Source organism: Chlamydotis macqueenii, chromosome 21 (assembly GCF_036417535.1).
Source record: "Chlamydotis macqueenii isolate bChlMac1 chromosome 21, bChlMac1.mat, whole genome shotgun sequence".
Taxonomy (NCBI): domain Eukaryota; kingdom Metazoa; phylum Chordata; class Aves; order Otidiformes; family Otididae; genus Chlamydotis; species Chlamydotis macqueenii.
This window is the reverse complement of record NC_141576.1, coordinates 6,194,570-6,222,553: the sequence shown is the minus strand read 5'-3', so window position 1 is coordinate 6,222,553 and position 27,984 is coordinate 6,194,570. Positions and strand designations below refer to the sequence as shown.

At 46.9% G+C, this 27,984-nt stretch overlaps 2 protein-coding genes across 4 annotated transcripts; one reads left to right on the top strand and one right to left on the bottom strand.

Moving 5' to 3' along the window:
* Positions 1–78: 78 nt before the first annotated feature.
* On the top strand, positions 79–11,077 carry MTHFR (methylenetetrahydrofolate reductase). 2 transcript variants are annotated; one of them, XM_086764646.1, is made up of 13 exons: positions 79–208; positions 880–921; positions 2,728–2,979; positions 4,110–4,348; positions 4,664–4,774; positions 4,954–5,147; positions 5,634–5,884; positions 6,644–6,778; positions 7,087–7,267; positions 7,660–7,842; positions 9,247–9,348; positions 9,598–9,717; positions 10,233–11,077. In XM_086764646.1, the coding sequence occupies exons 3-13, from the start codon at positions 2,738–2,740 to the stop codon at positions 10,428–10,430; spliced, it is 1,956 nt and encodes a 651-aa protein (XP_086620772.1). In that variant the 5' UTR covers positions 79–208; positions 880–921; positions 2,728–2,737; the 3' UTR covers positions 10,431–11,077. The 2 variants fall into 2 exon arrangements, with proteins under 2 accessions (XP_086620772.1, XP_086620774.1); XM_086764648.1 differs by lacking the exons at positions 79–208; positions 880–921 and adding an exon at positions 3,086–3,142 and having other exon boundaries at positions 2,853–2,979.
* Positions 11,078–12,255: 1,178 nt separating this feature from the next.
* Positions 12,256–26,922, bottom strand: C21H1orf167 (chromosome 21 C1orf167 homolog). Of its 2 annotated transcripts, none has more exons than XM_086764595.1 (20): positions 25,630–26,922; positions 25,053–25,096; positions 24,242–24,461; positions 23,899–24,074; positions 23,324–23,418; positions 22,775–22,961; positions 22,142–22,323; positions 21,621–21,807; positions 21,224–21,446; positions 20,472–20,653; positions 20,208–20,304; positions 19,684–19,826; positions 18,957–19,165; positions 18,035–18,179; positions 15,445–15,712; positions 14,762–14,870; positions 14,294–14,525; positions 14,050–14,185; positions 13,164–13,274; positions 12,256–12,449 (listed from the first exon to the last, which is right to left on the bottom strand). In XM_086764595.1, exons 1-20 carry the CDS (start codon positions 26,920–26,922, stop codon positions 12,390–12,392), a joined length of 4,299 nt encoding a protein of 1,432 aa, XP_086620721.1. In that variant the 3' UTR covers positions 12,256–12,389. The 2 variants fall into 2 exon arrangements, with proteins under 2 accessions (XP_086620721.1, XP_086620722.1); XM_086764596.1 differs by having other exon boundaries at positions 20,181–20,304; positions 25,630–26,664.
* Between the last annotated feature and the right edge of the window lie 1,062 nt (positions 26,923–27,984).

Sequence of the window (27,984 nt, the reverse complement as noted above, 5' to 3'; positions counted from 1 at the left end):
CGCCGCCCCTTCCCGGCCCCACCCGCCGCGCCGCGCGTGACCCCGCCGCCTGGCCCTGGCCCCGCCCCCGCCGGCGCGGCGGAGCTGAGGCCGCGGCGCCATGTCGGAGAAGGGAACGCGCGGGGCACCACGTGACCCGCCCCCGCCGCCCTTAAAGCGCCGCGGGATGGAGCCGCCCGCGATGTGCGGCGCCTAGCACCGGCGGCAGGTGAGCGGGGTCCCGGGAAGGGGGGCGGGGGCGATCCCTGTTTTTCCCCCCCGCGGAGCCCCTGCGGCGGCCTCAGTCACCATACCGGGCACGATCCGCCCATCCGCGCTGCCAGCGGGTTCAGCTGAGGTGAAGGAGCGATCGGGCAGCGGCTTGATCCCTGCCTGGCCCCGAGTCCGGCTGCGGCACAGGGACACCCCCCCGCCCCCCGGCAGCCCTCGGGGGTGCCGGGCTCCCCCTCCCCGGCCTCTTCCCTCCGGCCGGGCGGTGGATCCAGCCGCGGGCCCCTTGGCTGCCCCGCAGGGCTGTCAGCCCGCTGCCGTGGCCCGGGACAGCCAGGCCCCGTCTGTGCAGCCGAGTTTAGCTTGGGTGCTAAAACTTAAGCTTAGGAGGATGCAGACCTCCACGCTGCGCTGTCACCTCTAGGCCTGGAAGCAGGAAAAATACCCTACAGTGAAGCAAACAGGCACCACCGGCATCGTGTGAACACAACAGGCACATCCATGCTGGTCAGCATCAATGTGCTGGGCTACAGGTCTTTGCTCTGAGCTCTGCAGCGCGGTAAAGACAGAGGAGGAAGAGGGCTGACCCAACAGAGCTGATGGGTATTTGAGACTGTCTTATTTTGCAACTATTTTTGTTATTTAGAAACTCTTTTTTTCACTTTGCAGTAACTGCAAGCTTCTACCAGCAGATCTGTGATGCATCTGACGGTAAGGAAACCATGCCAAATACTGCCTGTAGACAAAACTTAAGTGGGGCTTTTCTCCTGTCTTTGTGGTTCTAGATTGGCAGTAAGATAAAGACCTTCCCTCAACAGCAAGTCTCATCTTGTAGAGACATTAATATTTTAACCCTTCTCTTGTTATGAGTGTTAAATCTCATGTGGGGAAAAAAAGTCCTTCAATTTGCCTATGGTGCTGTGGCACACTTGCTAGAAGTGAGATACTGGGAGCTGACTTGGATGTGATTTTGTGCTGCTAGCTTGGTTGCCAACATATGCTTTAGGATAATTCTCCCAGATTAGTGCCACGTGGAATGTCAGGCAAGGTCCTTTGAGAGAGCTTGGTCAGGGCTGTTACTGTGCTCCAGTTGCTTTTGCTTCACTTGTGTATAGGTCTGTGCTGCTGATTTTTACTGTGGCCCGCAATGTTGGTACATAAGAGATCTAAGACTCCCAGTTTTTTTTGGCACTGGAAGGTCTGAGCTCCTTTTTCATATCTCCTGCCAGCTGGAGAGGTCCCCAGGTGGTAAAAGTAGACTTTCTCTCAAAGGGTTTTGCTTGATTGGCAACTCAGTGTAAACAGTAGAAGATGAGTTCAAAGTCTTCTTGACTGGACATGAACCCACAGAGCTGCTGATAAGGACGATATACACACTAGCTCATGCAACCTTTTCCTCCAAACCAGACTCCAGTATTATGCAATGCTTGGACAGCTTGCTGCTTCCCAGTGACAATTTTCAGTTTTGGCAGGTACATAAGCAAATAATGCAGATCCAAGTTTTATGGCAGCTCTTATCTAATTATCTGTAATCACTACCTATTTTTAAAGACATAGGGTGAAACACCTTCAGAAGGTAAGTGGAGTTGAGCATCCTAGACCCGCTTGTACCACTGACTTACAGTGCTGTTTTCCTTTCTGTGAAGACAAGCAAGCACAACTGATCACGTTACGAGGCAGGGAGAAGAGGGTGGTCTCTGACATTGTTTCCAAGCAGCCTCCATGGGTGAGGAAAGAAACGTGAACAGCATCTCTGGTAAAGGAAAGAGCTGAGTGTGTGCAGTGGTATTGGCGCAGGGGGAAAGTCCTCTGTGAAGATGGTCTTGTGGAAAAAAGACTAACAGTTAGAAATGCAACTGTCTAATGTCAGCAAAGACAAAACAAAGAATGGCATTTGTGGGGATGGCCTTATCAGAGAGGATTCCTCTCTGTCGTAGGAATAATTTGTGCATTCTTCTGTAACTGCCCCATTAGCACTTGTTCTCTTACTCAAACTGTGGAGAAGCACTGCCTTTTGCAAATAAACAGAAGGGAAACTCTGAAGATGGATACAGTCCAAGAAGCAGCTGCTGTAGGAAAAAAAAAATAAATCTGCTGGCACATCCAAAGGCCACAAGATCAAAGAGGCCCTCACCTGATGCATGCAGGTATCACAACTTGCTAAGTTGTAGTCAGGACAAAAGTGATGTTGATCTGACTCTTCTGAGAATCAAATTTGACCCAGAAGGCACAGAAAAGCTGCATCAAAGTGGCATAAAACCATCTGCTGTGTTATTTCTCTTAGCATTATCTAAACAGATGCTTTTTACTGTGTTTTCACCAGATCCCTTACTACAGCTTATAGCAAGGGCTGGCAAAAGGGACTACTTGATGATGATTAATGTTGGGTCTTGGCACAGGCTTCTTTTTCATCATCTGCTGCCCTGCCCACCCCCCCCCCCCCCCCAGTAACTGCTCCTTGCTGAGATCTCTGTCCTGTTTCATACTCACTGTGCTCCTTCTGTTCCCCTCCTCCAGAGAGCTCACCATGGTCAATGAGACCCAGCATACCTGCAGTGCCAGTTCCAGCTCCAAGTCTGATGGTGGCAGCAGTAGTGGGAGCGAGAGCTCCAAGGACAGCTCACGCTGCTCCACTCCAGTCCTCGATGCTGACCGTCATGAGCGACTGCGGGAGAAGATGCGACGACGGCAAGATTCTGGAGACAAGTGGTTCTCCTTGGAGTTCTTCCCTCCACGCACAGCCAATGGTGCTGTCAATCTTATCTCCAGGTGAGGGCTGCAGGGTGGGAGAGGGGAGAGATGAAGTATCTCTGGTGGAGGGCTGGGAAATAGCTAATGAGGCAGGCTCTGCCCCATGCTCTGTCTCCCATTCCAGGTGACGAAGCAGGTAATGGGGCTGTGCTTTCCTGCTGAGGAGGGTAATGGACACCAGGTAACTTGTCTTCTTTGGAGGCCCTAAAGAGTTATAAGTGTCACGGTGGGGTTACTGAGGGGGCCAGACTCTTTCCCCTCTCCCATGCTCTGTGAAGATGGAGCAACCCCACTGTCATGCTCTGGGGCTGAAGCAGAGTACTGGGGAACAATAGAGCAGAAAAGTACCTATTAAAACAAGAAAATATTTCTTGATGGGCAGTGTGTCAAAATCTCTGGAACAGAGACTCGCACTTGCTTTCAGAATCATCCAGCCACTACGCTTTGTGCCTATTACCGAAGACTACAGTTTGAGCCTCTGAGATAGGTGTCCCATCTACATGCTGAATGAAAGGTCATCATTCTCAGCAGAGCTAAAGGTTATCCTGGAGCCCCAGGAGCCACCATGTACTCACCTGGAGAGGAAGAAGGAGTTTAGTAACTCTTTTTGCAACTACTTTATGCCAGTGCCAGGTTTACTTTAAACAGAAGGGCCTGTTCCAACCCAGAGTAGGGGAGAGACAAGTTAGGGGAGCCTTTGTGTCTTCTGTTAGGCGCACTTGGGAACACAGAGATCTGGGCCATCTTTTCCTATTTGTGGCCTCTCAGTTAAAGCTGGGAACAGAGTTGCAGCGTAGTCACCCATCTCAAGAGATGCATTGCATCTCATGATTGCATTGCATTGCTATTAGAAGATGTAACAGTCTAATAGAGCATGCTGGGAGGAAGCTTATTCTACAGAGAACACTTAAGTTGCCTCTTCTTCAAAGAGGTTTTAAGCTCCTCCCCATAGAGCCTTAAAGGATTACTTTCCTTATTTACATTGCCCACTTGCAAAACTCCTGTTCAACACTTTTCTTGGTCTTTCCTGCTACTGTCATCCAAGCTCTCTCTGCCTGTTGCTGGCATTCCAGCAGTGAGCAAGATATCCTAGGCATAGAGAGGGGAGTTGGCTACCTGGTAGGCTAACACGGCTCTAAAATCTACAGGTTTGACCGCATGGGAGCAGGGGGTCCACTCTTCATTGATGTGACGTGGCACCCTGCAGGGGACCCAGGGTCTGACAAGGAAACCTCTTCCATGATTATTGCCAACACTGCAGTCAACTACTGTGGCCTGGAGACCATCCTGCACATGACTTGCTGCAATCAGACCAAGGATGACATCACAGGGCATCTGCAGAAGGCCAAGCGGCTTGGGCTGAAGAACATCATGGCATTGCGTGGAGGTGAATCCTTTTGTCCTGTTATGTGTAGGGCTGAGACTGTATTGCTGTTGCGTTCAATTCCAGCATAAAAATGGAGAAATAAGATTTAGACGGTTCCTTCCACTGCAGGAATTAAATGTTGAGGCTGCATTTCACCCGATCCCTTTGTTAGCAGTCCCTCCAGTTCAAGGGTAGACAAAAGCAGACCATGGCTAAAACTGCCAACTTAGGAGTTTCATCTTTGTCTTCCTTTTGATATCAGGAGATTTTTACAGAACTAGCAGATCTGAGTCCAGCAAACAGTTGGAGAGAGCTGTGGATTTGTTCTCTTTTCAGATCCTGTTGGTGAGGAATGGGAGGAAGAAGTAGATGGTTTCAACTATGCTGTTGACCTGGTTAAGCACATTCGCAATGAATTTGATGATTACTTTGACATCTGTGTAGCAGGTAAGTCTTTCACTGCAGAGTGTGGGTAGGGTCTGAGATGGGGAAACCAGCTCAGCAGTCCCTCTCTGGACCTGGGCTGTAAGTGACAGTACTATCAGACCGGCCGCTTTCTAATGTCTAGCGTGTTGTGCTGGCCACCATGGTTTCACTTTTCTTCTCCCCCGCCCTCTTCCCTAAAGGCTATCCCAAAGGTCATCCTGAAGCAGAGAGCTATGAGGCAGACCTGAGGCACCTGAAGGAGAAAGTCTTTGCTGGGGCAGACTTCATCATTACACAGCTTTTCTTCCAATCAGAAACCTTTCTCAAGTTTGTGAAGGACTGTCAAGCCATTGGCATCACTTGTCCCATTATTCCTGGCATCTTCCCCATACAGGTGACATCCAGTAATTCTGGTTTGGGGAGGGAATGAGGATCCAGGATATTAGGTGTTTGTGGGTCAGGGCCTGAGAGAGGTTTGTAAATATCCTCCACAAAATTTCTGGGAAGTGAGGGTGTAAACATGTGATAAATCTGTAGGTAGTTTGCCAAATTAAACTCTTAAGCATGTAGTAATAAGCTTAAAAGGTTTTCTGTGCCCATGTGGCCAAAAGGGATACCAAGGACAATGCTCCAGCAGTCCTAAGGTTTTAGTCAGAACTATCAGCATGCTGGGCTCAAGCAATGAGTAAAGAAATGGGAAGAAATCACCTAAAGTGACACGACCAGGACTGCATTACTGTCCTAGAGAAGGGGCCTAGGAGTAGAATCCAGGAGCCCCAATTCTAAATCTCCTGCCACAAAATTGAGATCAAGTACCTGTGGTATTGGGATGTCAGAAAAGGGCACTGGAAAAATGAAAATCCCCTGCATCCTCATCCAGGGTTACCACTCCCTGCGCCAGCTGGTGAAGCTCTCCAAGCTGGAGGTGCCTCAAGAAATCAAAGACGTGATTGAACCCATCAAGGACAATGATGCTGCTATCCGGAACTATGGGGTGGAGCTGGCAGTGTCCATGTGCCGGGAGCTGCTGGATAGTGGCATGGTGCATGGTCTCCATTTTTACACCCTCAATAGGGAAGTAGCTACTACCGAAGTCCTTAAACGCCTGGGCATATGGAAGGAAGACCCCAGGTGAGCAGAATATGCTGTTATAATAATATTCTGTTAGTTCCTCTTTCGCATACATCCATCCCATCTACTGAAGGCTCAAGCAATGGATGGGTTGGCACCTTTCCTCTACTTTTTTTTTTTTTTTTTTCTGTAAAGCACCTTTCTGCATTTTGAAGTTCATCCTTCCTGCAGGTCTCTGACAAAAGCTAGGAGGAATAGAGGGGACACTTGAAAGAATTTGTTTTAGTCAAGTGGGTTTAAAGAAGCCTGTTCAGGAACTTTAAAAACCTAAACTCTTAGAGCTGCCATGTGGAAGAAACGTGTTTTTTGAGGTCCATCACAACCCCTCTTACAGGCTAAATGCTAAGTAAGCTCCCACTGTGTATTTCTAAGGTTCTCTGCAGCTGATAAAAGAAATGTGGTCTTCTCTCAAAGTCCACAAGCTTCAGCATAGACAAGAGGAAGCAAAAGAAAATGGATGGCTCTGTTTTCTTGTTAAAAATAGCTTCACACAGTGCTTTCCCCTTACCTCATCAATTTCAGGTGTCAGTCCTGGACTTAACCATTTAATAGACACTTAGTGAGCATCCTGTGAGGGAACTGAGTGGGAATAGATCTTCCATAAAGAAGAGTTTTCTGTCCTACTTCTTGACAAATAGAGCTCTTTTCAGTCCCTGTTACTTGTTCTCCCCAAAGGCAAAGTTCTCCAGGGGAAGGGCTTCCAGCCTCTAGTGGAAAGTCAGCAGAGGAACTGTGTTAATGTCCACTCCTCCCATGCAGGCGGCCTCTGCCCTGGGCAGTCAGCGCTCACCCCAAGAGAAGAGTTGAAGATGTTCGGCCAATCTTCTGGGCCTCTAGGCCAAAGAGTTACATCTACCGAACTCAAGAATGGGACGATTTCCCCAATGGCCGATGGTAAGCTGTCAGCCTGCAATGGCAGTGAGGTAGAGGTGTGGTATGAAAGCCCGCTTCACAGCTGGTTTCTGTTAGTGAGTGTCCTGGGCACACTTTGGGCTTGACGGAACAGCTGGCTTCTTAACATAGTGGTCCCCAGTTGCTTGGATTTGAATGAGGTGAGGAGAATGGCACCAAGATGTTGAGGTTTTTGGTTTTTAGGTGGATTCTGTTGGATACTTCTCTTTATGGGTGGCTGTCTTCCTGTATTACCAAATCAGCTCATTTTCCCCAGTGGCCTGTTAATCCTGTGTCTGCTCCCCTTACAGGGGCAACTCCTCCTCTCCAGCCTTTGGTGAATTGAAGGACTATTACCTTTTCTACCTGAAGAGCAAGTCTCCCCGGGAGGAGCTCCTGAAGATGTGGGGAGAAGAGCTGACTGGTGAGGAAAGCGTCTTTGAGGTGTTCACTTGTTACATCACTGGAGAACCCAACAAGAATGGGCACAAGGTGAGTGATGCCCAGGAAGGGGTGATCAGTGTGACACAGACAATAGTGCATATTTCCTCTTGCTCCTGGTGCCACATTGTTCTTCTAAACAAGAATTGGTGCGTTCCTATCCAAAAGGACTTGCTGAGATAGTGGCTGAAGGGAATCCAGCAGCCAGAGCTAGGACTCAGCATAAAAGGAAAGCTGTTACAGTATGACATGACCAGTACCGGTAGACTTCAGGAGTCATTTTTAGAGTTGACGATATCCTGCCCCTTGAGCCAAACCTAGGAATTCTCTCCTGAAGCAGGTGTGTTTGAGACCTTTAGGGCACTTCTGAGTTCCTTCGACATCCAGATGGTAACCACAGGGTTGTTACATCCATTGTGAGCCATGCTTTCTCCTCACGGTAGGTTACATGTATGCCTTGGAACGATGACCCTCTCGCCACTGAAACCAACCTTCTGAAGGAGCAGCTGGAGAAGGTTAACAGACGAGGAATCCTGACCATCAACTCCCAGCCAAACATCAATGGCAAACCATCCACAGACCCCATTGTAGGCTGGGGGCCCAGTGGGGGCTATGTCTTCCAAAAGGTACTGCTCCACTCTGAGCTAGGCAGCAAAGAGTTACAACCCAGTTTGGCCTCTGTTAGATAGCAAGGTCCTAGGCTTTCACCCAGATAATCCTTCTGCCCACTTCTTAGCTTAATGCCTTCTTGCTTAGATGAGGCAAAGCTCCTTTGGTGTCTTAAGAGACAGACTATGTCATCTCTATGCTTACTTCATAGCTGTTTTCCCCCACCTCAAAACATCTATTGAACATCTATAGAGTTTCTTGGTTTTACCCTCAGCAAGTAATTATTGGTAACTTCTTTCTAGAGCAGGGCTATGAAGTTTTAGGTACAAACACATGCCTGCCCGCTGACTTCTGATCCCTTTTGATGATGCAGGAAGCACCCAGGTTTTTCATAAAATGGGAATCAATGAGGTAGTATCTCTACAACCCAGCTCCTCATGGTAATAACTGAGCATTTTAAAATTCCCCTATCTGTCCCTCTCTAAGGCAGAGTTCTCCACCAATTGCCGCCACTCCACAGCACTACTGTGCTGCTCAGACAGCTGCCAGGTTCCTTCTCTGGCCTGCAAGCAGTCTTACCTGCCATGCCTGCCTCCTGCTGTCGTGCATTTTCAGGCCCTGGAGCCTCGCCACTAATGGCTGTGATAGGAATCTCCCATCAAGGTAAATACTAGGCAAGTGGCTCAGACTGGGAAACAAAGCAGCCTTGTTCAAAAGGGATCCAAACCGCTAAAACTGTGAGACCAGCAGATGGTAAATGCAGTTACATTTTCAAAGGAAAAAATTCCCCTGAGGTGAGGGGAAATCCATCATCTCACACAATAGCTAGGAAGTAGGGGGAGGGGAAGCAGTTGTTTGGAGCATCAGTAGATGGAGCAAGTACAGAATTGGGTTGTATAAGCACACAAGGGAAAACTGTGAACAAAAGATAAGGACTGGGAATGGTAGGGTGCTTGGGAGAGGCCAGCTGAGACCCCTGAATTCTGCTCCAGCCAGACTGGGCTGCCTTGGCAGGACACTGCTGCTCATAGGTACCATGTAGAACAGAGGCCACGCTCGCGCCTCTTCCAGGCTCTCGACGCTGGCACAGACTGCTTCCCAGGGGCAGCAGTTGTAGTTAGATTCTCTGGATCTTATTCCAGCCTGCCTGCTTAGCTGGGTTGAAAACAAGCTAGCTTTCCCAAGCTAGCTGCTTCTGGGCTGTTACCTCTGCTGTCCCTAATTTCCAACCCCCTCCTCACTTTCTTACTCGTTTGCCTCCTCTGTAGTACATGTTTCTGGGAATGGACATAAAAGTCTTAGGCTGCTTGGCTTCCAAGCAGCCCAGACTCTACAGCTGTTCTCTTGGCTGCCTGTATTTGTCCCAGCCCTGCCATGACCTAAGGGTTATTGTCTTTCCCCTTCCCCATCGCTCCCTGTAGGCATACCTAGAGTTCTTCACCTCCAGTGAGATCGTCACGGCACTGCTCAAAGTGCTGAAGAAGTACGAGCTGCGAGTGAACTACCACATTGTCAATGTCAAGGTAGGCACTTGTTTACAGGATGCTTTCCTTTCACCACCTTAGGAGAGAGGCAAATATAAAGGATTCAGAAATCACTGTGAATGAAGTGGGATATAGGGCTGATGAAGGAAAGGGAAAGTGAAGCAAGCCAGCTGTGATGGGCAGCAGCTGCCTGATCTCTTAACAAGGAGAGGGTAAATGCACTTGTTGCAACTCACTCAATCCCTCCTCCAGCAGTTGCTTCAGAAAGGTTTTTCCTTGCTTTGGCAGGGCCAGAATATCACCAATGCTCCAGATCTGCAACCCAATGCTGTCACCTGGGGCATCTTCCCAGGCAGGGAGATCATCCAGCCCACTGTAGTGGATCCTGTAAGCTTCCTCTCGTGGAAGGTGAGTCATCCCTCCTGCTGGATACATTGCTGTGATGCCCTGAAGTTCAGAGTGTCTGGTTTGTTTTTTAGTCTGACACTTCTCGCAATTGAATACTGTCATGCTATTAGCTTGCAGAGGTCCAGATATTGCAGCTCCTGCTCCCTCAGTGTAAAGGGAACTTTGCTTGGGCAAGAGCTCTTCACAGACACCAAGTGCCCAGTAACAGGAAGAGGCCTGGAAGCTATTACTGTCACTGTACTGGTCTCCAGAGCTCTGAGCAGTAGCTCTCCCTCCCCTCTTACACGCACAGAGGCAGTATTGAGCCATTTTACTGCAAACGTGTCATTTTTCAGCTGTGAACAGTTGTGTTTAGGGCACTTACCCCCTCCTGGCTCAGCTTTTGCAATTTTTACTGAGAAGAAACCAGCTGGCTAGGCATGTGTGACACTGATGGTCCTAAATGAGGTGTATGAAAATGCAGCTCTAATGTGTAATATACCACTACAAACTTCTTTTTTTTTTTTCCTTGGCAGGATGAGGCCTTTGCACTGTGGATCGAGCAATGGGCCAAGCTCTATGAAGAGGAGTCGCCATCTCGCATGATCATCCAGTACATCCATGACAACTACTACTTGGTCAACCTGGTGGACAATGACTTCCCACTGGAAAACTGCCTCTGGCAGGTTGTGGATGATACTTTTGAGCTGTTGAACTCTTCGACACAGCAGTGACAATTCCTTTTCTAATCCCTTATTTTCTCCTGCTGTCCACTGACTGTGGGGAGAGAAAAAGCTGCTCCTGTGCTGATGGTGGACCACACACTCCTAAACCCAGTGAACAGGCTAGCTCTCTGATCTACCCACACTACATGCTCTTCTACTCCCACTGCAAAACCTCCCTGACCCTTTCTCACTCAAGAAGAGTCGAAACTACCTGAACCTCTAAACTGAGGCTCTAGACTGAGCTTGAATGCCAGTTCTGCAGGATCAAGAGGAGCTAATCATGGCTATGTTGATTATAGTAACAGAAGTCTTGTGCATCAATCTGATAAAGCTCAGTAAGATTCTGGTAACTTTCTCATGCCAGAAATGCTGCCTTAGGAACAGAAACACTCCTGTCAGCAGCACCTATGCAAGGAGACTATTTCAACAGCTACTAACCCTGAAAGAAGCTCAAGTTGCTTTTATTTGGCACTCCTAAGCTGTATCTCTTTGATCATATCAAGCTCTTTTGCACTCACTCCAGAAGAAGGTTCAAACTTTCTCCCTAACAACTTTTCTCCTTTTATTTCCTGTTCTCTTTTTATAGGAACATGTGCATTTCACTTGTGAATCACACTATTTCTTAGACTAAATACAATAAAATACATGAATACAAATGGCTCTTGTACTAGGCCATACTCTTGCAAGTAGCAAAGACTCCTGTTGTTTGCACACTAATCGAAGGACAAGGGAAAGCTTTAAGAAAACCAACTGTTTATAGGGCAGTTCTGCCTTCACTTTCAACACATGCCCTAAGTAAAGCAAAGAAAGCTTAAATCCTAGAATTTACCAAAAGCAACCAGCTACAACCTTTTTGCTCTGTTCTGCAAGTTCACAGGAATTGTGATGGTCCTTTTCCAGTGCCTGTAGGGAAAAATAGCCTAGCTTTCCTGACCTAATGACTCTTAACAGCCTTACACCCCACAGCATTGAAATAAGGGGTGGGGGGAGCTATGGAGGTTGCTTTGTATACTTAACAATCCTGCAAAGCTACCACAGGCTAGGAAAACAAGACCTTCGGGCAGTTCCCAGTGGGATTTAGAGATCCCTGCCATGCTGTGAGCATCAAATAAGCAAGGAAGAAAAGCCTTTTCCAGATTTTTCAGACCCTCTCATTACAGCTGCCTGAGACTGGGCTCATATATCCACGATAATTACAGGGCATCAATCACAGAAGCAAGTAATGGGAAGGTTGAGGGTCAGACACGCCTGTCTTGCCTCAGCAAAGCTTTTGGTGCTCAGCTGTTCCCAGCAGGTTTCTTCATCCCTAGCCCATTCAGCACAGAAAGGAACCAGCAGGAAGCAGTCAAGAGGTTGGCCACCCAGTGAAAGGCTTAATGAAGAGCTGATGGACCTAGACAGGGGGAGGAGGTGGGAGCCATGTGGGAATCCCCCCCCCAAGGGAAGATCCAAATCTAAAAATAAAGACCTGTGTTTGCACCTACCCAGGACAGTCCACACTTTGGAATCAACAGGATGTAGCATTTGCACAGGCAGGCTCCTGCTCATCTCTTTAAGACTGATGTTTCTGCTTGCTCCCCTGTGTGACACTAAACTCCTGTCCAGGAAAAAAACACTGAGTAAAGGGAAAGTCTATAAGGTGCAGTTTTGACCTTTAATTAGAAGTCCAGCAAAAATTAGGGTCCAGAGGAGAAGGGAATGCAACCTCACAACAAAAGAGAATAACTTCTCAAATTTGTCCCTCTAGGGAGGTAGAATATCAGTCCTTTCAAGAGGAACCTCTCACTAGGTACCATCTCTTCCTGGTTGTCCTTTGGCTATCATGCTTCTGGCCTGCAGCACTGCTTTTATCACGGGAGCAGAACGTCTGCTTTCTTGATTGCATAGGACCAGCTCTTTGTTGTGACAGCCAGCTGTATCCTCCACGTGTCCTGAAATGAGCAGCAGCTGCAGGCAGGCCCCCACCATTCAGCAGCATCCTTTGTCCCGGAGCTGGAATGCTGTTAGCTGGCGCCACCTTCCAAAGGCCTTAAATAGTAAAGTGGACAAATCAAATAATCAGGTTACCCTTGAGGGGTTCCAGCCACCCTCACAGTGCCCAAAAACAAAGCTTTTCCTCTAGCAATGCCTCTGCCAACTGCGTCACCATTCACTCAGAGCTCTTCTCTGTCTCCTTTCTGTTGCTGTAGCCAGTGAGTACAAACCAATGTAAGAAAAGGAAGACCAATTCCCTCTCTGCCATCTGATTTCAGTACTTGCTCTCATCTCTTTAAAGAAGAACCTAATCCTGCATGGATCTTGGGGAGGCAGGCAGAGGAGCAAACTGCCTATTTCAGCTCTAAGGCTTTGCCTGCTCACTCAAATTTATACCAACTTGCCTGCCCCCGGGTGCAAGTCAGCACAGTCCTCCTGCATCAATGTGGAGCCTGCTTCTTCCCTGAGCGGGCTCTTGAGAGGCAGGGGATTAGGGGATTAACATCTCTGATAACAATGGGGAAGGGGGCACACGTCAGGGAAATTGACTGCTGACACAAAGCTTTGAAAAACACCCAAAGATGAACCCATATAAACTGGAAGCTATTTCCCTTTGTTATAGGCAAATCCCATTCCTCAATGTTTTCAACTTCTCACTAAGCAAGTGCTTTATGCAGTGGGGGAGAGATACAGGGAACACCAGTTGTCCCTTTGGGGTGCTTTTTGGTCCACTGAGGTCCACAGAATTAAAGCAGTCATAAAGCTTACCTCAGATAGTAGGCTCCTGGCTTCCTCCTCCAAAAAATTCTGCACCACACAGCTTTGCAAATACCGTTGTCTCCACACCCTCCAGGCCTTTTCTACCAGCCGCTGTTGGTCCTGCCAGGAAAAGAGGCAGTGCATAGACTAATTGTATTCTGGCAGGCAAACTGCTTCACTTCCCTCTAGCCCCACCTTGCTTCCAGTTGCTTTTCTGGGTCCCTCTTGAATGACTTTGTATTGGTGATGAACAAAGCTGACTACTAACAAAGCTCTTGCTGAATTACTGTCTCCTGCAAATATTGTGGCTGATTAAGTGACAGTATCCTGGGGAAAGGACAGTGCTCCATCAGCGCTCTGGTACAGCTCCTCAGTGACTACGGATGCGCTTGCTATACACGCACCACTTTGTCCCACGGGCATGGCAGAGCACACCTCACACAGCTAATGCCCAGCTAACCAGACAGAACACGGGTCTGTTCCATAGGTGGCGAGGGCCTAAGCAGAAGGGGAGGCCAAATGACAGCCCTTGGTAGGTTGTGGACACCAGAGGGATGCATCAGGAACATAGGTGAGGACAAAGACTGTAATACTTGCTGTGAACTTTTTGCACAGGCTACAGACAATCTATACAAATTATCTTGTCTCAGCTTCCCATCTGTAAGATGGGGCAAAGCACTGCTAAATATGTGGATATGCCAGTCTGCCATGCTCGCATTTCAAAGAGAAAGATGGAAAAAGTAGCCACAGCAGCAAACCAGGATTTCTGGTGCACGCTGGTACTTGTTAAATCCCCAGGTCTCATCTCCCAGGGATGTATGTGAGGCTGCAAGCTGAGCAGGCTTGCCCGGTAACAGCCATCACTGCCAGCCTGGCAGCAATACCAGACACTCACCAACACCTGAGCCACTATCACCACCCTGCTGGCTTCTTTCCACTGATGCCATGCCCTTGCCAGACAGCGCAGTCTTCTGTCACGCTGGCACTGGCGAAGTACCACTGTGTGATGCCACCACCTCAGATACTTCCTCCTATAGGCAAGAGGGGAAAACAGGCTTTATTAGCCCAACAGCTCTGCAAGGGAGTCCTTCCCTGATGGCAGCAATGAGAGGAAGCCCAGAGCCCTCCACCTCGCTTACCCAAGACAGTTCTTATCCCACTCCTTCAAGTCCACCTCTGCTTTGTTCTCCTGGATCCTTGCATGTGCAGCAGAGGGTCCTACTACACCAGGTCTCTCTACCAGGTGAGAGAGCAGCAGCCTTTCAGCTCTGTTTTGGTTTCTGTAGATCACCAGCCAGCGGTGAATGGCACTGGGGAAATGCCCAAGAGGGTCATCTGGTGCTGAACCCTTTTCTCTGCCTCTTCTGCTTTCTAATAAAGAAAAGAGGAACCACACAGGAGCTGCCCCCAGACAGAGCTGCCATGAGCCCTTAGTTCTTTGGCTCCTGAAGACAGAAGCAAACCATGGTCAAAATTCAACTGCCATGAGCACCTACTCCACACAGGAATCCCAATCATCTGACTGGCAAACACTGCTCCCCTTCCCTCCTCACTCACACTCCCCATATGGCCTCATGAAAGCAAGAGAGGAGGGGGCATCTTCTTACTCATGGACCAAGACAGAGACATCTTCCTGCTCTTCCTAGAACCTATCAGGGTACTGCACTGCCGGGAGCACTGGGAAAAGGCAGCTGCTTTTGTCCAGTAGTTGCAGGCCTGCAAACAGAAATAACACAGCTGCAGCCAAGGCTAAACACAATGCACACATACAGCATACACACAAACTAGCCTTAGAGACACATTTATGTTCACATCCCTGCAGGTAGTTTAATGTGCTAGACCCCAGGCTGGAAACTGCACAGATGAGATCCCAGCAGGACTGATTCAGCTGTTCCAAATCAATCGACTTCTTTGTGGTTTGCTAGCTGTGAGCCTTTTGAAAAGATCCGCAACTCTGACAGCTCGCTCTGCTCTGCAGGGACAGTGATTATCCCATCTCATCTTTGAGCAGAGAGAAAGGAGTGCTCTTGTCTCTCTGGTCAAAATGTCCCCATTCCTTATTGCTGTGCTCCAGATGGTTGCTGCAATCACTGCCAGATTATGGTGATGAAGTTTTGTGCACAGTCTGTAAAGAATTTCAAGGCAGACACTAAGCAATCACCACAAGTCAAACCAGGTTTTTACACAAACCTTGTCACTGTATCTCAGTGCCTAGTGACTCACTGAGGTCTTGACGAAAGAGCAGGCAGTTATGAATAACTGTCTCTAAGGGACTTTCATCTTTTCTTACCTGTTTTACTGTAGCCACAGATCCTAGGTGCAGGGCTTGCCGTCCTCTTGAGGCCAGTCGCCAGCGGTGATAAGCTTTACCCTGAGAGGGTCCCTGTGCCTTGTGGTTTCTGTCTCCCAGCACCTGCTGTTCAGCTCTCAAGAACTTCACTCTCCACTCAGTAAAGCTCAAAACCAGGAGACAGTGCTCTCTGACCCTTTTAAAACAAGAAAGTGCTTCGCGCTGCCTCAGTCTACAAGCAGTGACCTGGGCCCAGCTGACTAGGCACCTGAAAAACGAAACAAGCACAAAAAAGTGGCAGATGCCTAAAGTCACATTTCTATGTCAGCACCGAACAGGCTATAGACCAAATTCTACCTTTTCACCCCACTCTGTAGTGTCACACGTAAGTGGTCAAACCGAGCGAAAGAGTGCACAAAAAAAAAAAAAGCTGTTCCTGTTATTCCTTCTGCAATCAACATTTATATCTTTCTCCATGTTACTTATTTTTCTACTGCCATGTCCTTGGGAGGTATAAGTTCAGACTCCTCACTACAGTTTACTTCTGCTAAAAAATTCCCCTCATTCTACTTCAGATTCTCAGCACTGTTAACTCTCAACTCCGCAAAGCCCAGGAGTATGTCTGCTTCCTTCTGGCCATTTCAGCATTTCCTCCTCTTCAAAAGCCTCTGCAAACTGAATTAAACGTTATACTGTTTTTCCTTTGCCTACAAAACAAATGCTTTTCCTAGGCTGCCCTACCACTACACATAGTGGTCCCTCAAAAAAAGAAAAGGATTAAATTAGTCAGTCTTCAGGCTTTCTTTGTGCCAGCAGCTGACCTTTAGAATGATGCCTGAGGAAGACTTTTTCCTTATGGAATGAGAACAAAACTGCTAAAATCTTCTTCAGCATGGAACCCAGCAGACTACTTAAGTCTACTTGCTGCAGAACCAGGCTGGACTTAAGACAGTAGCTTGTTGTCAAGATTCATATTTTAATTGTTTTCTTGGCTGTCACAGACTAAAGGCCTGTGTACATGGGATGTACAACTGGAATAATACAGCATCTTTAAGGAAACAATGTTATTCCAAAAAAAATCCATGTCTGCAGAAGTTACTATTAACAGCGCTGTAAATCTGCACCCACAATAACCTCTCTATATCTTGCAGGCTGATGCACAGGAGGCCAGTCTTCCTCTGCTACTCCAGATGCCAATCTGCTTTTAACTCATGGCTTATCCTTTTGGTTCCCTGTTCCACTCGGACTTTCATTATGCAAATCACCTCACTACACCACAGGGCAGAGGTGTAAATATCCTCTGCCTGGCAGGCTTCTCTGAAGATCAAGAGAATCTATTGCACGTTATCCTACCATGAAAAATGCCCCCCTCAGAAGAGACAGGGTTCAGCCTGTACCATATCCAGGTGAGAAATTAGAAGCGCGCTCTCATCAAAGGACAACTCAGAAGAAAGATTAAAGGTGGAGGCACACTCTACAGGAAGGAGCAACATGAAGGACTTCTCTGAAACACAATTCCCATTAGGGTGCCACCACACAGATTGATTTGCAGAAGAAAATGCAATTGGGTGGGGCAAGTACAGAGTCTAAGCATCACAGCCACTAAGGTTTTACTGGGTTTTAAGTTGCTCTTTCCTCTGCAGATCTTTGTCTCCTCTTGGCGTGAACCTGCAATCCAAAAGGCAATCTGCTAGGGCCAAACCTGCACTTCTCATGCCCTAAATGAATCCTTGGCACAAATAATCTTATCCATTCTTATCCTCCTGAATTACCTCAAAGAGAACCACCTGAGCAATTCCTGGTTCACTGCAGCTGGACACTTCACTGCATTTCAGGCAGACAGTAGCCTCACACAACATAAACCACAAACAAAAGAGTTTTCAATGAGAAAGGTACTGAACAACAGCTAAGAGAGAAAAGTTGTTAGTGATTGGCAGCAGAAACCTTGCTCTTCAGATTAAATTCTTGTGTTTTCGGGATCTGCACCGTAACATAAGGCTGCAAACATACTACAGCTTCGTCCATATTGTAACAGACACCAAGATTAATTGAATATCATGGTTGTCCCTTCATAGGCTTTACTGAATATTGCTTTTCTGCAGGAATATATTAAACTCAATTTTTCACATTAGTTTAAATCAAAATCAACACGCTGTGTCTAGAATCTAAAAGATTCAGGCTTGTAAACATCAGATCTCTGTAAGACCTCTGCAAAATATTTCTTTTGGCAAATACTGAATAATTCCAGTGGAAGTAGCGCTTTCACTTTTTTTAAACTACACAAATTTGTTTAAATCTCCCTTGCTTAGTTTACAAATACCACAATGCATAATTAAGACTGAACAGACGTTCTGCAAAGAAAAGAAGTTTTGAATGAGAAGAACAAGATGGCAAACGCGAGGTTATGTGTAACAGACCCCTTAATGTAGGAGCACCCCCAGGGAAGCACTCCCAGAGAAGCTCCATTTACATACAGGTTAGTTGTACTTTCAGACCCAAGCTCCGGTCTGAATACACTGGATTCTCTGCTACATAAATTGCTCTTCACTAAAAGCTTCCCTCGGAAATGCTTTGAGGGCAGGAAACAAACCTGTGCAGGAGAAGACGTTCCCAGAATAAAGTAGCATATTTCTGCTTCCTTGTTTGGCAATACCATGTCTGCAGAACCAACCTCTTCTTCTCCTGGCAGCTGTGCTGAGTCCATTGCTGCTGCAGCTCTCTCACAGCATGCTTCCCTGTGACAGAACATGAGAGTTTGCTGAGCTGAGCCCAATGATTTTTTTTTTTTTTACCAGAGTCCAGACAAGAGCAGAGAATACATCTGCTGTAAATACCAAATGGGACCAAACTTCTAAGATTTCCTGTCCTCCCTTTAGCAGCTGAAGAGACTTTTGAGTTCACCTTGTAGTTTTTCGTCTGCAAGGCAGTCAGACCTCCTTTTTTTTTCCTTCCTCGCCCTTCCCCAGGCAAGGGATCACAGATCACTTCCACTCCCATCTGCAAGGTAGTTTTCCATCAAAAACTGGGAGTGTTGCTTCCCTGGCACACTGTAAGTACTTAGCACTTAAAGCACTTGGAATCACTTCAGGGACGGGATCAGGACTGTTAAGAGCCCCAGCAGATACACCCTGCTCCAACCAAAGCAAAGCCTGACGGTTGGGTCTGAGGAGACATGTTCAAGCTCAGAAAGCTGCATCTGAACTCCATTTAACTCCCCAGCTGCTTGAGAACTCCTTTGGTAGTGCAGGTAAAGGAAAATCCTCTCCTTTTCCAATCAGCTGCCAAAGGAGCATCTCTCCTAGCATAAACCACTACAAAGTAGCAGGGATGTGCCCTGCTTGTAATGACAAGGCAGCAGGGACAGAGATACTTACTGACCCCAGACTAGCATGTGCCATTCCAGAGGAGCAGTGCAGAGTTACAACCTGAAGTGGGATTTTCTCCATCCCAACCATGCCCACAGCATCCCTCTCCTACAGAGACAAGTGCTGCTGTAGGATGGGGTAACTCACTTTGCCAGCAGGAATGCCAACGCCACAGAGCCTCAGCAGTCATCTGGTGAATGTGACACCTGAATCTCTGGTCAGCTTCCACTTTCTGGGCCAGTCTCTTCTTCCACAGGCTGAAAGCCATCTGGCAGCAATGAACTCGATGTTTTAGGGCTGCTGCTGCTTTTCGATTCTTATTTTCCACAACCCAATGGTGCCAGCTGAGAAAGGCTCTGAGAAAGACAAAGGTCATTGGACCAACTGGAGAAATAACTCACAGATTCACACCCTTGTAACTGAAACTTTAACAACAAACATACACATGAGGGAGTTTAGGAAATACATGTGATCTGTTAACATTCTTTCCCCATTAAATGTCAGGGGAAATGATGGACAGGGCAAGTTGCTGGGAGTAAGGTGTTCTGTCCTGGCTGTGCCAAGCCTGTGGTTCTCTTCAACTTCCAAATGGGTAGAGAGCAAGGCCAGTTCAGTAGATAGGAAGTTACCAGGACTTGTTACCAGTAGTGCAGGGCTTTCTCTAATTTGTGAGGCATCTCATCAAACCAGAAATTATTGTATTCAGATATAATTCAGATATAATTTTGAAGCAGGAAAAAAAAACCAAAATAACAAGCTGCAAAACTCCCACTGAAGACAGAAAAAGATAGCTAGAATTTTTTTTTTTTTAAAGCAAGTGTAGAGTTCTCAAAACAGACAGCTTTAGGAAACTTCTGGAAAGCACAATACCTACCGAGACAGCTGACTGAGCCGGCAGTACTGCTGGGCCTTTACAAGTTGCTGAGTCCGAGCTAACCAGACAATGAAGTACCTCTGCAGGCAGTATTTCTCTGCTTGGTGCCAGCAACTCTTCACCTCCTTGTCAGATCTGCAGTCCTGTAATACAGTAAAGCAAAAAAGGGCCTTGAACTGCTGCTATAACACAGTCACTCCATGCAGCTCAGCCCCTTCTCCTTGCTGCTGTGACTTCTATGATTGCCTAACTCCCTGTCGCTAACCCACACACACCACACGAACACCCAGTCATGAGGGTCGAACAGATCCCTTTCAAATTTCTAACTCAATTGGCAAATAGTAGGGAAAAGTTACCCCAAGAAATGCCTCAAAAACCTTGTGTCTGAGAGAGAAGAGAGAAGAACAAAGAACAGCAGTGAGACCTTCCATACGCTCATACTGAAACCCAAATGCTCTTTGCTACATTGGGCTATGTAGCAAACATTTGTACATTACATGCATTGCACCACTTCTCAGCCTTACCTCTTCCCAGGTAGAGTAACTGGTGAGAGGCTGGACATTACTGTCTGGTCTCCGCAGTGCCAAAGACTGGAACTGACCTCCCACAAACCAGTTTCTTCTGCGAGACAAAAGTGTCAGGGAAAAAGGGAAAGAAAGAAGAGGATAAAGTATCTGGAAGAATGCTGTGAGATGACATGAGGGACTAGCCAGAAGGAAGGAATTCAGCCAGATCAAACAAGGGGCCACACTACTACCAGCATCCCAAGGAACCAGTATGCAACTCACTCAGATCCAGTACTCCGTGGAGGAAAGGAAGCCTGCAAGTACAGCTCTCCACCCAGCTCAGCTGGCAGCTCTGCGCACTGGTGTAGTTGCAGGAAAGAACTGTAGTATGGCACGTGTGGGACATCGTCAGCAGTCAGAACAGAGGAGAAGCTCTGCTGGCTGCTGTCACTAAAACTGTATTCCTGCAAGTATGGCGGGAAGAACATGCTGTGAGGTAACCGTCCTTGCAATGGAATTAGCTAACAGTTCTGACCGTGGGGTTTACTGGTTTTGGCAAGGATTCAGGGAAATCCAGTATGCATCCAAAGGAACTGCAGGCTAGCAAGTACAGCTCTGGAGTGCAAACATCCAAGTGACAGGAAAGTTTTTTCTACGCTAGTTATTTCTACACCAAATAGTTATACAGTTATTTCTATATGAAGAAAAGTAGAAACAGACATATGCACTTTCTCTTCGTACCTCATCCATTCCACCTTGCAGCCACAAACAGGAGCAAGAGCACAAGAGAACCTCACTAGCTCAGCACCTCCCCATATCACTAAATGATGAACCAGGAAAGGCACAGAGAGAAGTGACTTTATGATTTCTGATTACATTTAAACTTCAGGACCCTACAAGCTCAGTGCTCTTTAAGCCTAAATACTAAGTACAGCTTGCTGATGACAGTATCCCATAGAAGCAGAAATCTTCCCCTGAAAAATCCCAGCAATTTAATACCTTAAAGCAGTCTGGATGTATGAAGACCTCCTCACCTTTTCCAATGAGCTTTGAGAGGCCACAGTAGCTGGGGCACTGCTGTCAAAGCCAGAAGATGTTGAAAGGTCCTCAGAAAACAGCATGGCAAGAGGTTCCTCATAGACAGTCCTGTGTGAGTGCTTAGGACTTTGTTCAATTGTCTTCAGCATGAGACACTTTTGGTGCCATAATTTCAGAGCTTTTCTGAGTCTGGACTGCTCCAAAGCCTGAGAGAAAGAACTGAGATAGAAGATACTGAGATGGCAAAGTCACTGAAAAGGGATACCAGAGGGGGACACTAGTATAGACATGATGGATGACAGATGGTAAAAGAGGTTCTTCCAGAAGGACCAGAAAGTCAAGTGGACACTACTAATGAGGGCAGGGCACTGTTGCTGGCTCTTCTTCACTCACTTAGCTCTGTGATGCTCGCACAGCCTTGCTTTCCACAGCAGATATACTCTCTGGAGCTTCACCTTTTGGCAGAAGTCATCAAGACAATAGTCTGTTTTCTCTGGAAGCTGTCTCTCTGCAGTCCACAATGGCTGATCTCCATGCCTCTTTGTCGCAGTCTTGTCAGCTACGGAGCTTACAACTGGTCCTTAACCAGTTACAGAGAGCAACAAGAGACAACCATTTGTCAGAAGGTATTCCTAAGAAAGTCAGCCCAGCCCAGCTCTCAAACCGTTTCTTTTCAGCAAGGTTCAAGACTTTCTGCTAGGTTTATGAAGCAGAGCAACAAAACTCCCTGTAGCTTCACTGATATGTCCAGAACAACTAGTCCTCTACCCACTCTTATTTGTTAATACCATGTATCAACTGAGCATCTCTGTTATCAGGCTGTTTTCAGCTATTTCTTTTACCACACAAGAAGAGGAGGGAGGAGCCTAAGCATCTCCAAATCTTAGATTCTGCACAGGCCCCAAGCTGCTCACCATAATGCTGCCTCCATCGTAAGAGGAAGTAGTTCACCATTGCCTGCTTATCTCCTTCTCTGACTTGCAGCATCTGAACCCAATGCTGGAAGTATTTCTTCAGTGATACTGCTCTGAGATGGGACAGGTTGCACCTGTAAAGCACCTTCTGCTCAACAGTGTCCTTCCATGCACTGAAGCAACTGAGAAAATCAAAGAAAAATAAAACCATATAGAAAACCATGTTAAGAGTGTGAAGCTTGTGTCTCCTGCTGAGATTTGGTTTAGTTCAGGAAAGACAGACAGAAGCTGTCACCTTCTGAGTTTCTATTCTTTTATTACTGAAATAATAAAGCCACTGTCCTGCTTAGTCCATAGCAGCACAGCGGGTGCTCTCAGGTTTGGTCTCTCAGGACATCAAAGGTCAGGACCAAAAAGCTTTGGCAGTGCACAGGAAGCAAGTCATAATGTCTCTGGCGACAGTAATTCCTTTTCACGTTTCTATCTCTCCTCTAATCTTTATTAACTCCTAAACCAAAAGTATAGATGGCTTTAAGATGGAACAACACATCACTATCTGGGTTGGTTGTGTCATTCCTTGGACTTTCACAGTGAACAGACTTTTCACATGAAAAACAGACCTCATCAGCTTACCGAGAGACCAAGTTTCTTTGGATTCGAGTTGTCAGTGCAACGATCTGTTGCATTTCCAAGCATCGGGAACGCCACACCCAAAAAATGTTTCGTAACTGCTTCTTTTCCAGCAGAGCATGGGCTTCCAACAGCCTGGCTTCCTCTTTGCTCAGTAGCTCCTTCTGCAGGCGCCACAATCTGAAAGCTGCTGTGTGGCAGGGCAGGAAGAGATTGATAGGAAGAAAAATAACTTAGAAGAACTTCAAACAACTTAGTGTCACGCAGCAAACATCTCCTGACTGAACTCCAGCTGTCTGAGAAAGGGCACGTAAGGGAGACAGCTCACACTGCTGGAGTAACAGCATCTGCTGGCACCTAAATTAATACAAGGAACAAAGCAAAAGGTGTATGACACGGTGAGTGGGCCACCCTCCACCACACTGACCCAGCTATTTGGAGGATCGGGTTCTGAAAGAGTCCAGTCAAAGCAACAACTAGATACAAACCAAGAAACTTGGTGAAACAATGGTTACTTCCAAACTGTTCCAAGGCTATGGAACATGTGCTTACCAGCTAGCTGTCTTATATCTCTGATTGCTTGAGCTCTCCAGCAGAACTCGTCTCTCTGCCTATGACGAAGCTGTGTCCATAGTCCTCCCTCCACTCTGAAAGAGTCACAAGCATGCTTTAACATCCAGGCACTCAAAGAACAGAATCCAGAGCCTTCCATCTCCCTAGGTAGCTCTCTCTTTTTGCCTGGACTTGTTCTTCAGCCTTCAGAATCAGAAAGCACAACAAGAGGTTTTTTCCTTTGACACCACTACCGTCCAGCTAGAGACTGTCCTATTGCCTCACTTCAATCTCATTTATGCCTGTATCACATATGCAGGTGATAGCTGAACTCAAGAAATAGTACAGGAATATTTCTGTCAGACACTCAATCAGACTGAAAACACTAGTGCACAGAAGCTCTGAAATAGGATTGTTTAGTTCTTAAAACTAAGTTACTAATTCTTGCAGTGCTTATGTGCAGCAGTACATCCAAGGACCTGGAAACAAGTTTCACACCATTTGAGAAAATTTCTCCCTGTGTTTGTAAACCTCCACTTGTCCAAGATAACAGAAAGAGAATGTTCTTGGCTTACCTACAAGCCTGCTCAGCTTCCTTTGAGTATCCTACTGTAAGCTGGTGCTGAGCTGATGTTGTCATAGCTGCTAATCTTCCTACTCCAAAAAACCCCACTGATGAACTTCGAGTATAAGAATATGGCTCAGGCTGCGGAACTTGCTTCTTGCTCTGTTTTGCCACAGCTTCTTTCCACTGAAGGAGAAACGACATCATTAGAACAAACTGCATCAGGATTCATATCACTGAACTTCACACAGGGTACCCCTTCCTCCTCCCTGTCTAAATAGGATTTCTGCCTTCTCTAACTGCACAACAGAAAACTCATGGCACCACTTCTACTGTCTCTAGCCAGTCCTCACCCTGCGGAAGCTGACAGCTAGCAGAGCTGAGGCATGTCTCTGCTGGGCTACCTCCAGCTGCATCCTCCTCTGCTGCACAGCCCACTGCAAAGCACCAAGGCCCTTCCGAAGCAGTTGCTCTCTGTAAAGCTGCCTGGCTGCAGCCCTTTTCCAGAGGATGTGTCCCCTCCACGCTTGGAAAGACTTAGATAGCATTTGTCTGTCACGCAAGTGCTGGAAACTTAAAGAAAAAACACAAAAGTGAGCTCCAGTTAACAGAAAGGAAAATTAAATACAACCAGGAGGTGGCAATCAGAGTTCAGCCATCAAGCTGAAAAGAGGTATTTCAAATCATTCTCTCTAAAGAATGAAAAACCTGCAGCCTCACACCAAATTAAGGTATCACTGTTTCTAAATTGGTAGCATTCTCACCCACATATTATCTACAGGTCACAAATTTGAATCCCATCTCATGGATAAGCGCAGTTCTTCATTTTTGCTAATTATGGCAGTGAGCATGCCAGAATTTGCTGCCCTGAAAAGCAGCATGCATGGTACCAATGCTTTTTCATTGCTAGCAACAACCAAGGTTGAATTTAGAAGCTAGAATTTAAAAGACAGATAAATTATTTTTTAGAGCCTGCTCCATCCTAGATGGATGGAGCCTTTGAAAAGAAATGCATCCAACCCCTGAGCCAACCATATCAGAATAATGTAGTTTAGGTCCTAAAACCAAATGTTCCCAGGAACATTGCTCCTTAGCCACTTCCCAGCAGTTTTCCTCTCCTGCCAACTACCAACACACTCACACATAAACACAGAGTCTTTTTACCTTTGCTCATTCTCCTTCAATGACCAGAAGCTGTTCTCAGAGACCTGCAAACAGACAAGAGACTCATGTAATTATTGACACTACTCTTCTCTGTTGAAGATTTTATCTGTGCCCAGCGTGGCAAGTGAAGACCAGAACAGTGCTCCCTCAGGGTACGGTATTATGTCAGATGTCTTTGACACTGTCCCCACCATTGCTCTGCGAATATCCTACAAGCTTCAGAGATGGAAAAGCACAACAAAATTGAAATCTCAGGGCCCTGCAACTACACACAGAGTAAAAACCAGTTTAATGCTTTCCCTCTGCATGTAGATCCAGAGAATATAAACAGGGGTTTACGTTCCCAAGAACAACCAAGTTCACAAGCTGGTCTTTAGGAAGAATGTGAGACACAAAAATGTGTATGTTGGGATGGAGCAGGACCATAAGAGATGAGATTCTGGCCACTCAGTGCCAGAAAAAAACATAGGACAAGCATCCCCATCACTGTTGTACCTCAACTCTGCACCTCTAGCAAGAAGCAGAAACAAGCATAATACCTGGGAACAGGGATGCTACAGAGTGAGCACACCCTCACCTCTCTGGACACAGTTTCCTGTGTTTGGCTCCCTTCTTCACAGCGCCATCGTTCTCTGGCACTCCTCTCCACAGAGGTTTCTTCAGATTGGTTGAGATTGGCTTCAGCTTCCCAGTTCCTCCAGCTGCTTTGGTGGGAGTATTTGTTTCTCCTTCCTTCTCTGCTCACATTCATACAACCTACATCAGAATATTCACCAAAGCCTTCTTCAACCGGCATACCGAAAGGGCTGGACTGGCTGCTGCCCACCACAGCCATTCTTCTGGCTGCTGGTGATCTAGAGTCACATACGTCTTCTGATCCTTTGCTGGACTTAACAGGAGGTTCAGAGTTATTGACTTCTACAGATTTAATACTAAGCTGCTGGACTGGTCTAAATTCTTTATCTCCAGAAGTGACTCTCACACAAACTTCCCTTGGAGTTCCATACATGGCTATACCAATGTTCATCTGAGCCCCCTCCAAATCTGTCTCCAGTGACAACTGCAGACCCTCTGGATACAGACTGGCTGGAAGGTCTCTCTTCCAAGGTACAGCATAAAGGGATGTCCCATTAGATGTTTCTTCTCCTTTAAGAACCTTTTCAGGGGAATGACTTTTTGTGTGAACATAAAGACTAGCAGTTTCCAGAGTTGGCTTTGCCTGGGACTGGCATCTGAAATAGGGAGAGCAATTGTAGGAGGAATCTGCTTCAGTATCCACTAGCTTGCCAGAGCCCACCCCAGAAGCAAGGGTTTCTGGCTGGACATCACCTGAAGTTTTAGTTCTCCATGTGCTTGAGTCAATGTATCTGTATCTGCGAAAGACAGAGAGAGGTTCTGCACGACTGAAGTCCCTTGCCACTGCACTAAGGCTCCAGTCTTTAGCAAATGGGACAACCCATCTCAATCTTGCCTGAGCAGCACTGGTCTTTACTCTAGCTAGCTGTTCTCCTGTGCTGAGGATACTAGGAGCTGAATCATCAGGAGCAAAGCACAAATTGCCACTGACTGGAGAAGACCTGGACTCCAGAGGGAGGGAGCCCCTTATCCCCATCAAAGCAGTTTCTTGCTTAAGCCTCTGGACTGAGCAGTACAAGCTAGCAGAAATCTGTGAGGATTGCTGAAGAGACTGAAGGGACTCCAAACTAGATGAATAGAAATCCCCCAAGGTCAGGGCTGAACTAGGACAAGCACTCACACTTTCACTTGAGCTCCTTGAAGAGGGACACACCACTAATTTGTGCCTAAGAGGGGAATCTGCAGTACAAGATGACAATTGTGCATTGACCAGTGATGGGTTCACAGGATCCATAAAAGAAGCAGGAGGCGGCTGATGCTGCTGTTTTCCACTGGAGAGTCACTGTTCTTGTTCCTACCTTCTAAACAGCAATGGCAAGCAGTGTGTTTGGAGCAGCTACCAGCTGCCTTTGTTTTCTGACAGTGTTGCTGAGGGAAGTCAATACTCTCACATTCCTTCTTCCTTCTAAACTCAAGGCTTGAGTGTCTCTGGGGGAGATTCACCACAGGGAGCACTGACAAACCAAGACGAGGAATACTATGAGCCACATGTTTAGAGCTGTGCTGCTGCTGCAGCCTAGAGCAGAGATTATTCTGCTGCAGTAAACAGGAACTGGAGAACTGACTGGTGGTGTCCCAGAATGGCTGAGAAGGGCAGGAGAGATTAGTCTGTCTCAGACTGGGATCTCCCCAGCTGACAGAGGTGTGGTAAACAGCCGGCTTTGTTCCACTCTCTGCCTGGAAATGACACCGAATGCTGCAGCCTCAAGCCAGTGATGAGAAATGTCTGCTCGACTTCTAGTGTCCAAATACAGATCAACAGTCACATTCTTCTGAATGTTTCTTTGCTCTGAAGAAAAATAAGAATAAATATAAACACAGGAGTATGCATGTTTCTTGTCACATCTTCCCTAGTTTGCCCAAGGCTTTGGGTACTTTCCTTACAAATTTCTTGTCTCCAATCCAGCAGCTTCAGTTCTGAAAGTATTACAGTCACCACTCTCTTCCTGTTTCTCAGCAGACAATCACGTCTGGCAGAGCAAGATTGACTGAAGGGGATAGACTCAGTTCTCAACAGAAAACCTGGAAAACAAAGACTTCCAGTGTTATGCATGCACATGCAGCCTCAAGAAGAACTTCTTGCTAGCAAGGATGAATTATCCTCCTGCCAAGACAAGGTAGTCTGTAGCTGCTTTTCCAGAATGCTTTACACCTAGCTAGATCTACGTGATACCAAACAAGAATAGGTTTAAAAGAAAATGTTTTTACAGAAGTCAGAGCAACATGGTTCCAGCTGGAGTACAATGCTTACCCTTCTTTATTGATGGGAAATCCAGCTCAGATTGCCTCCGCACCT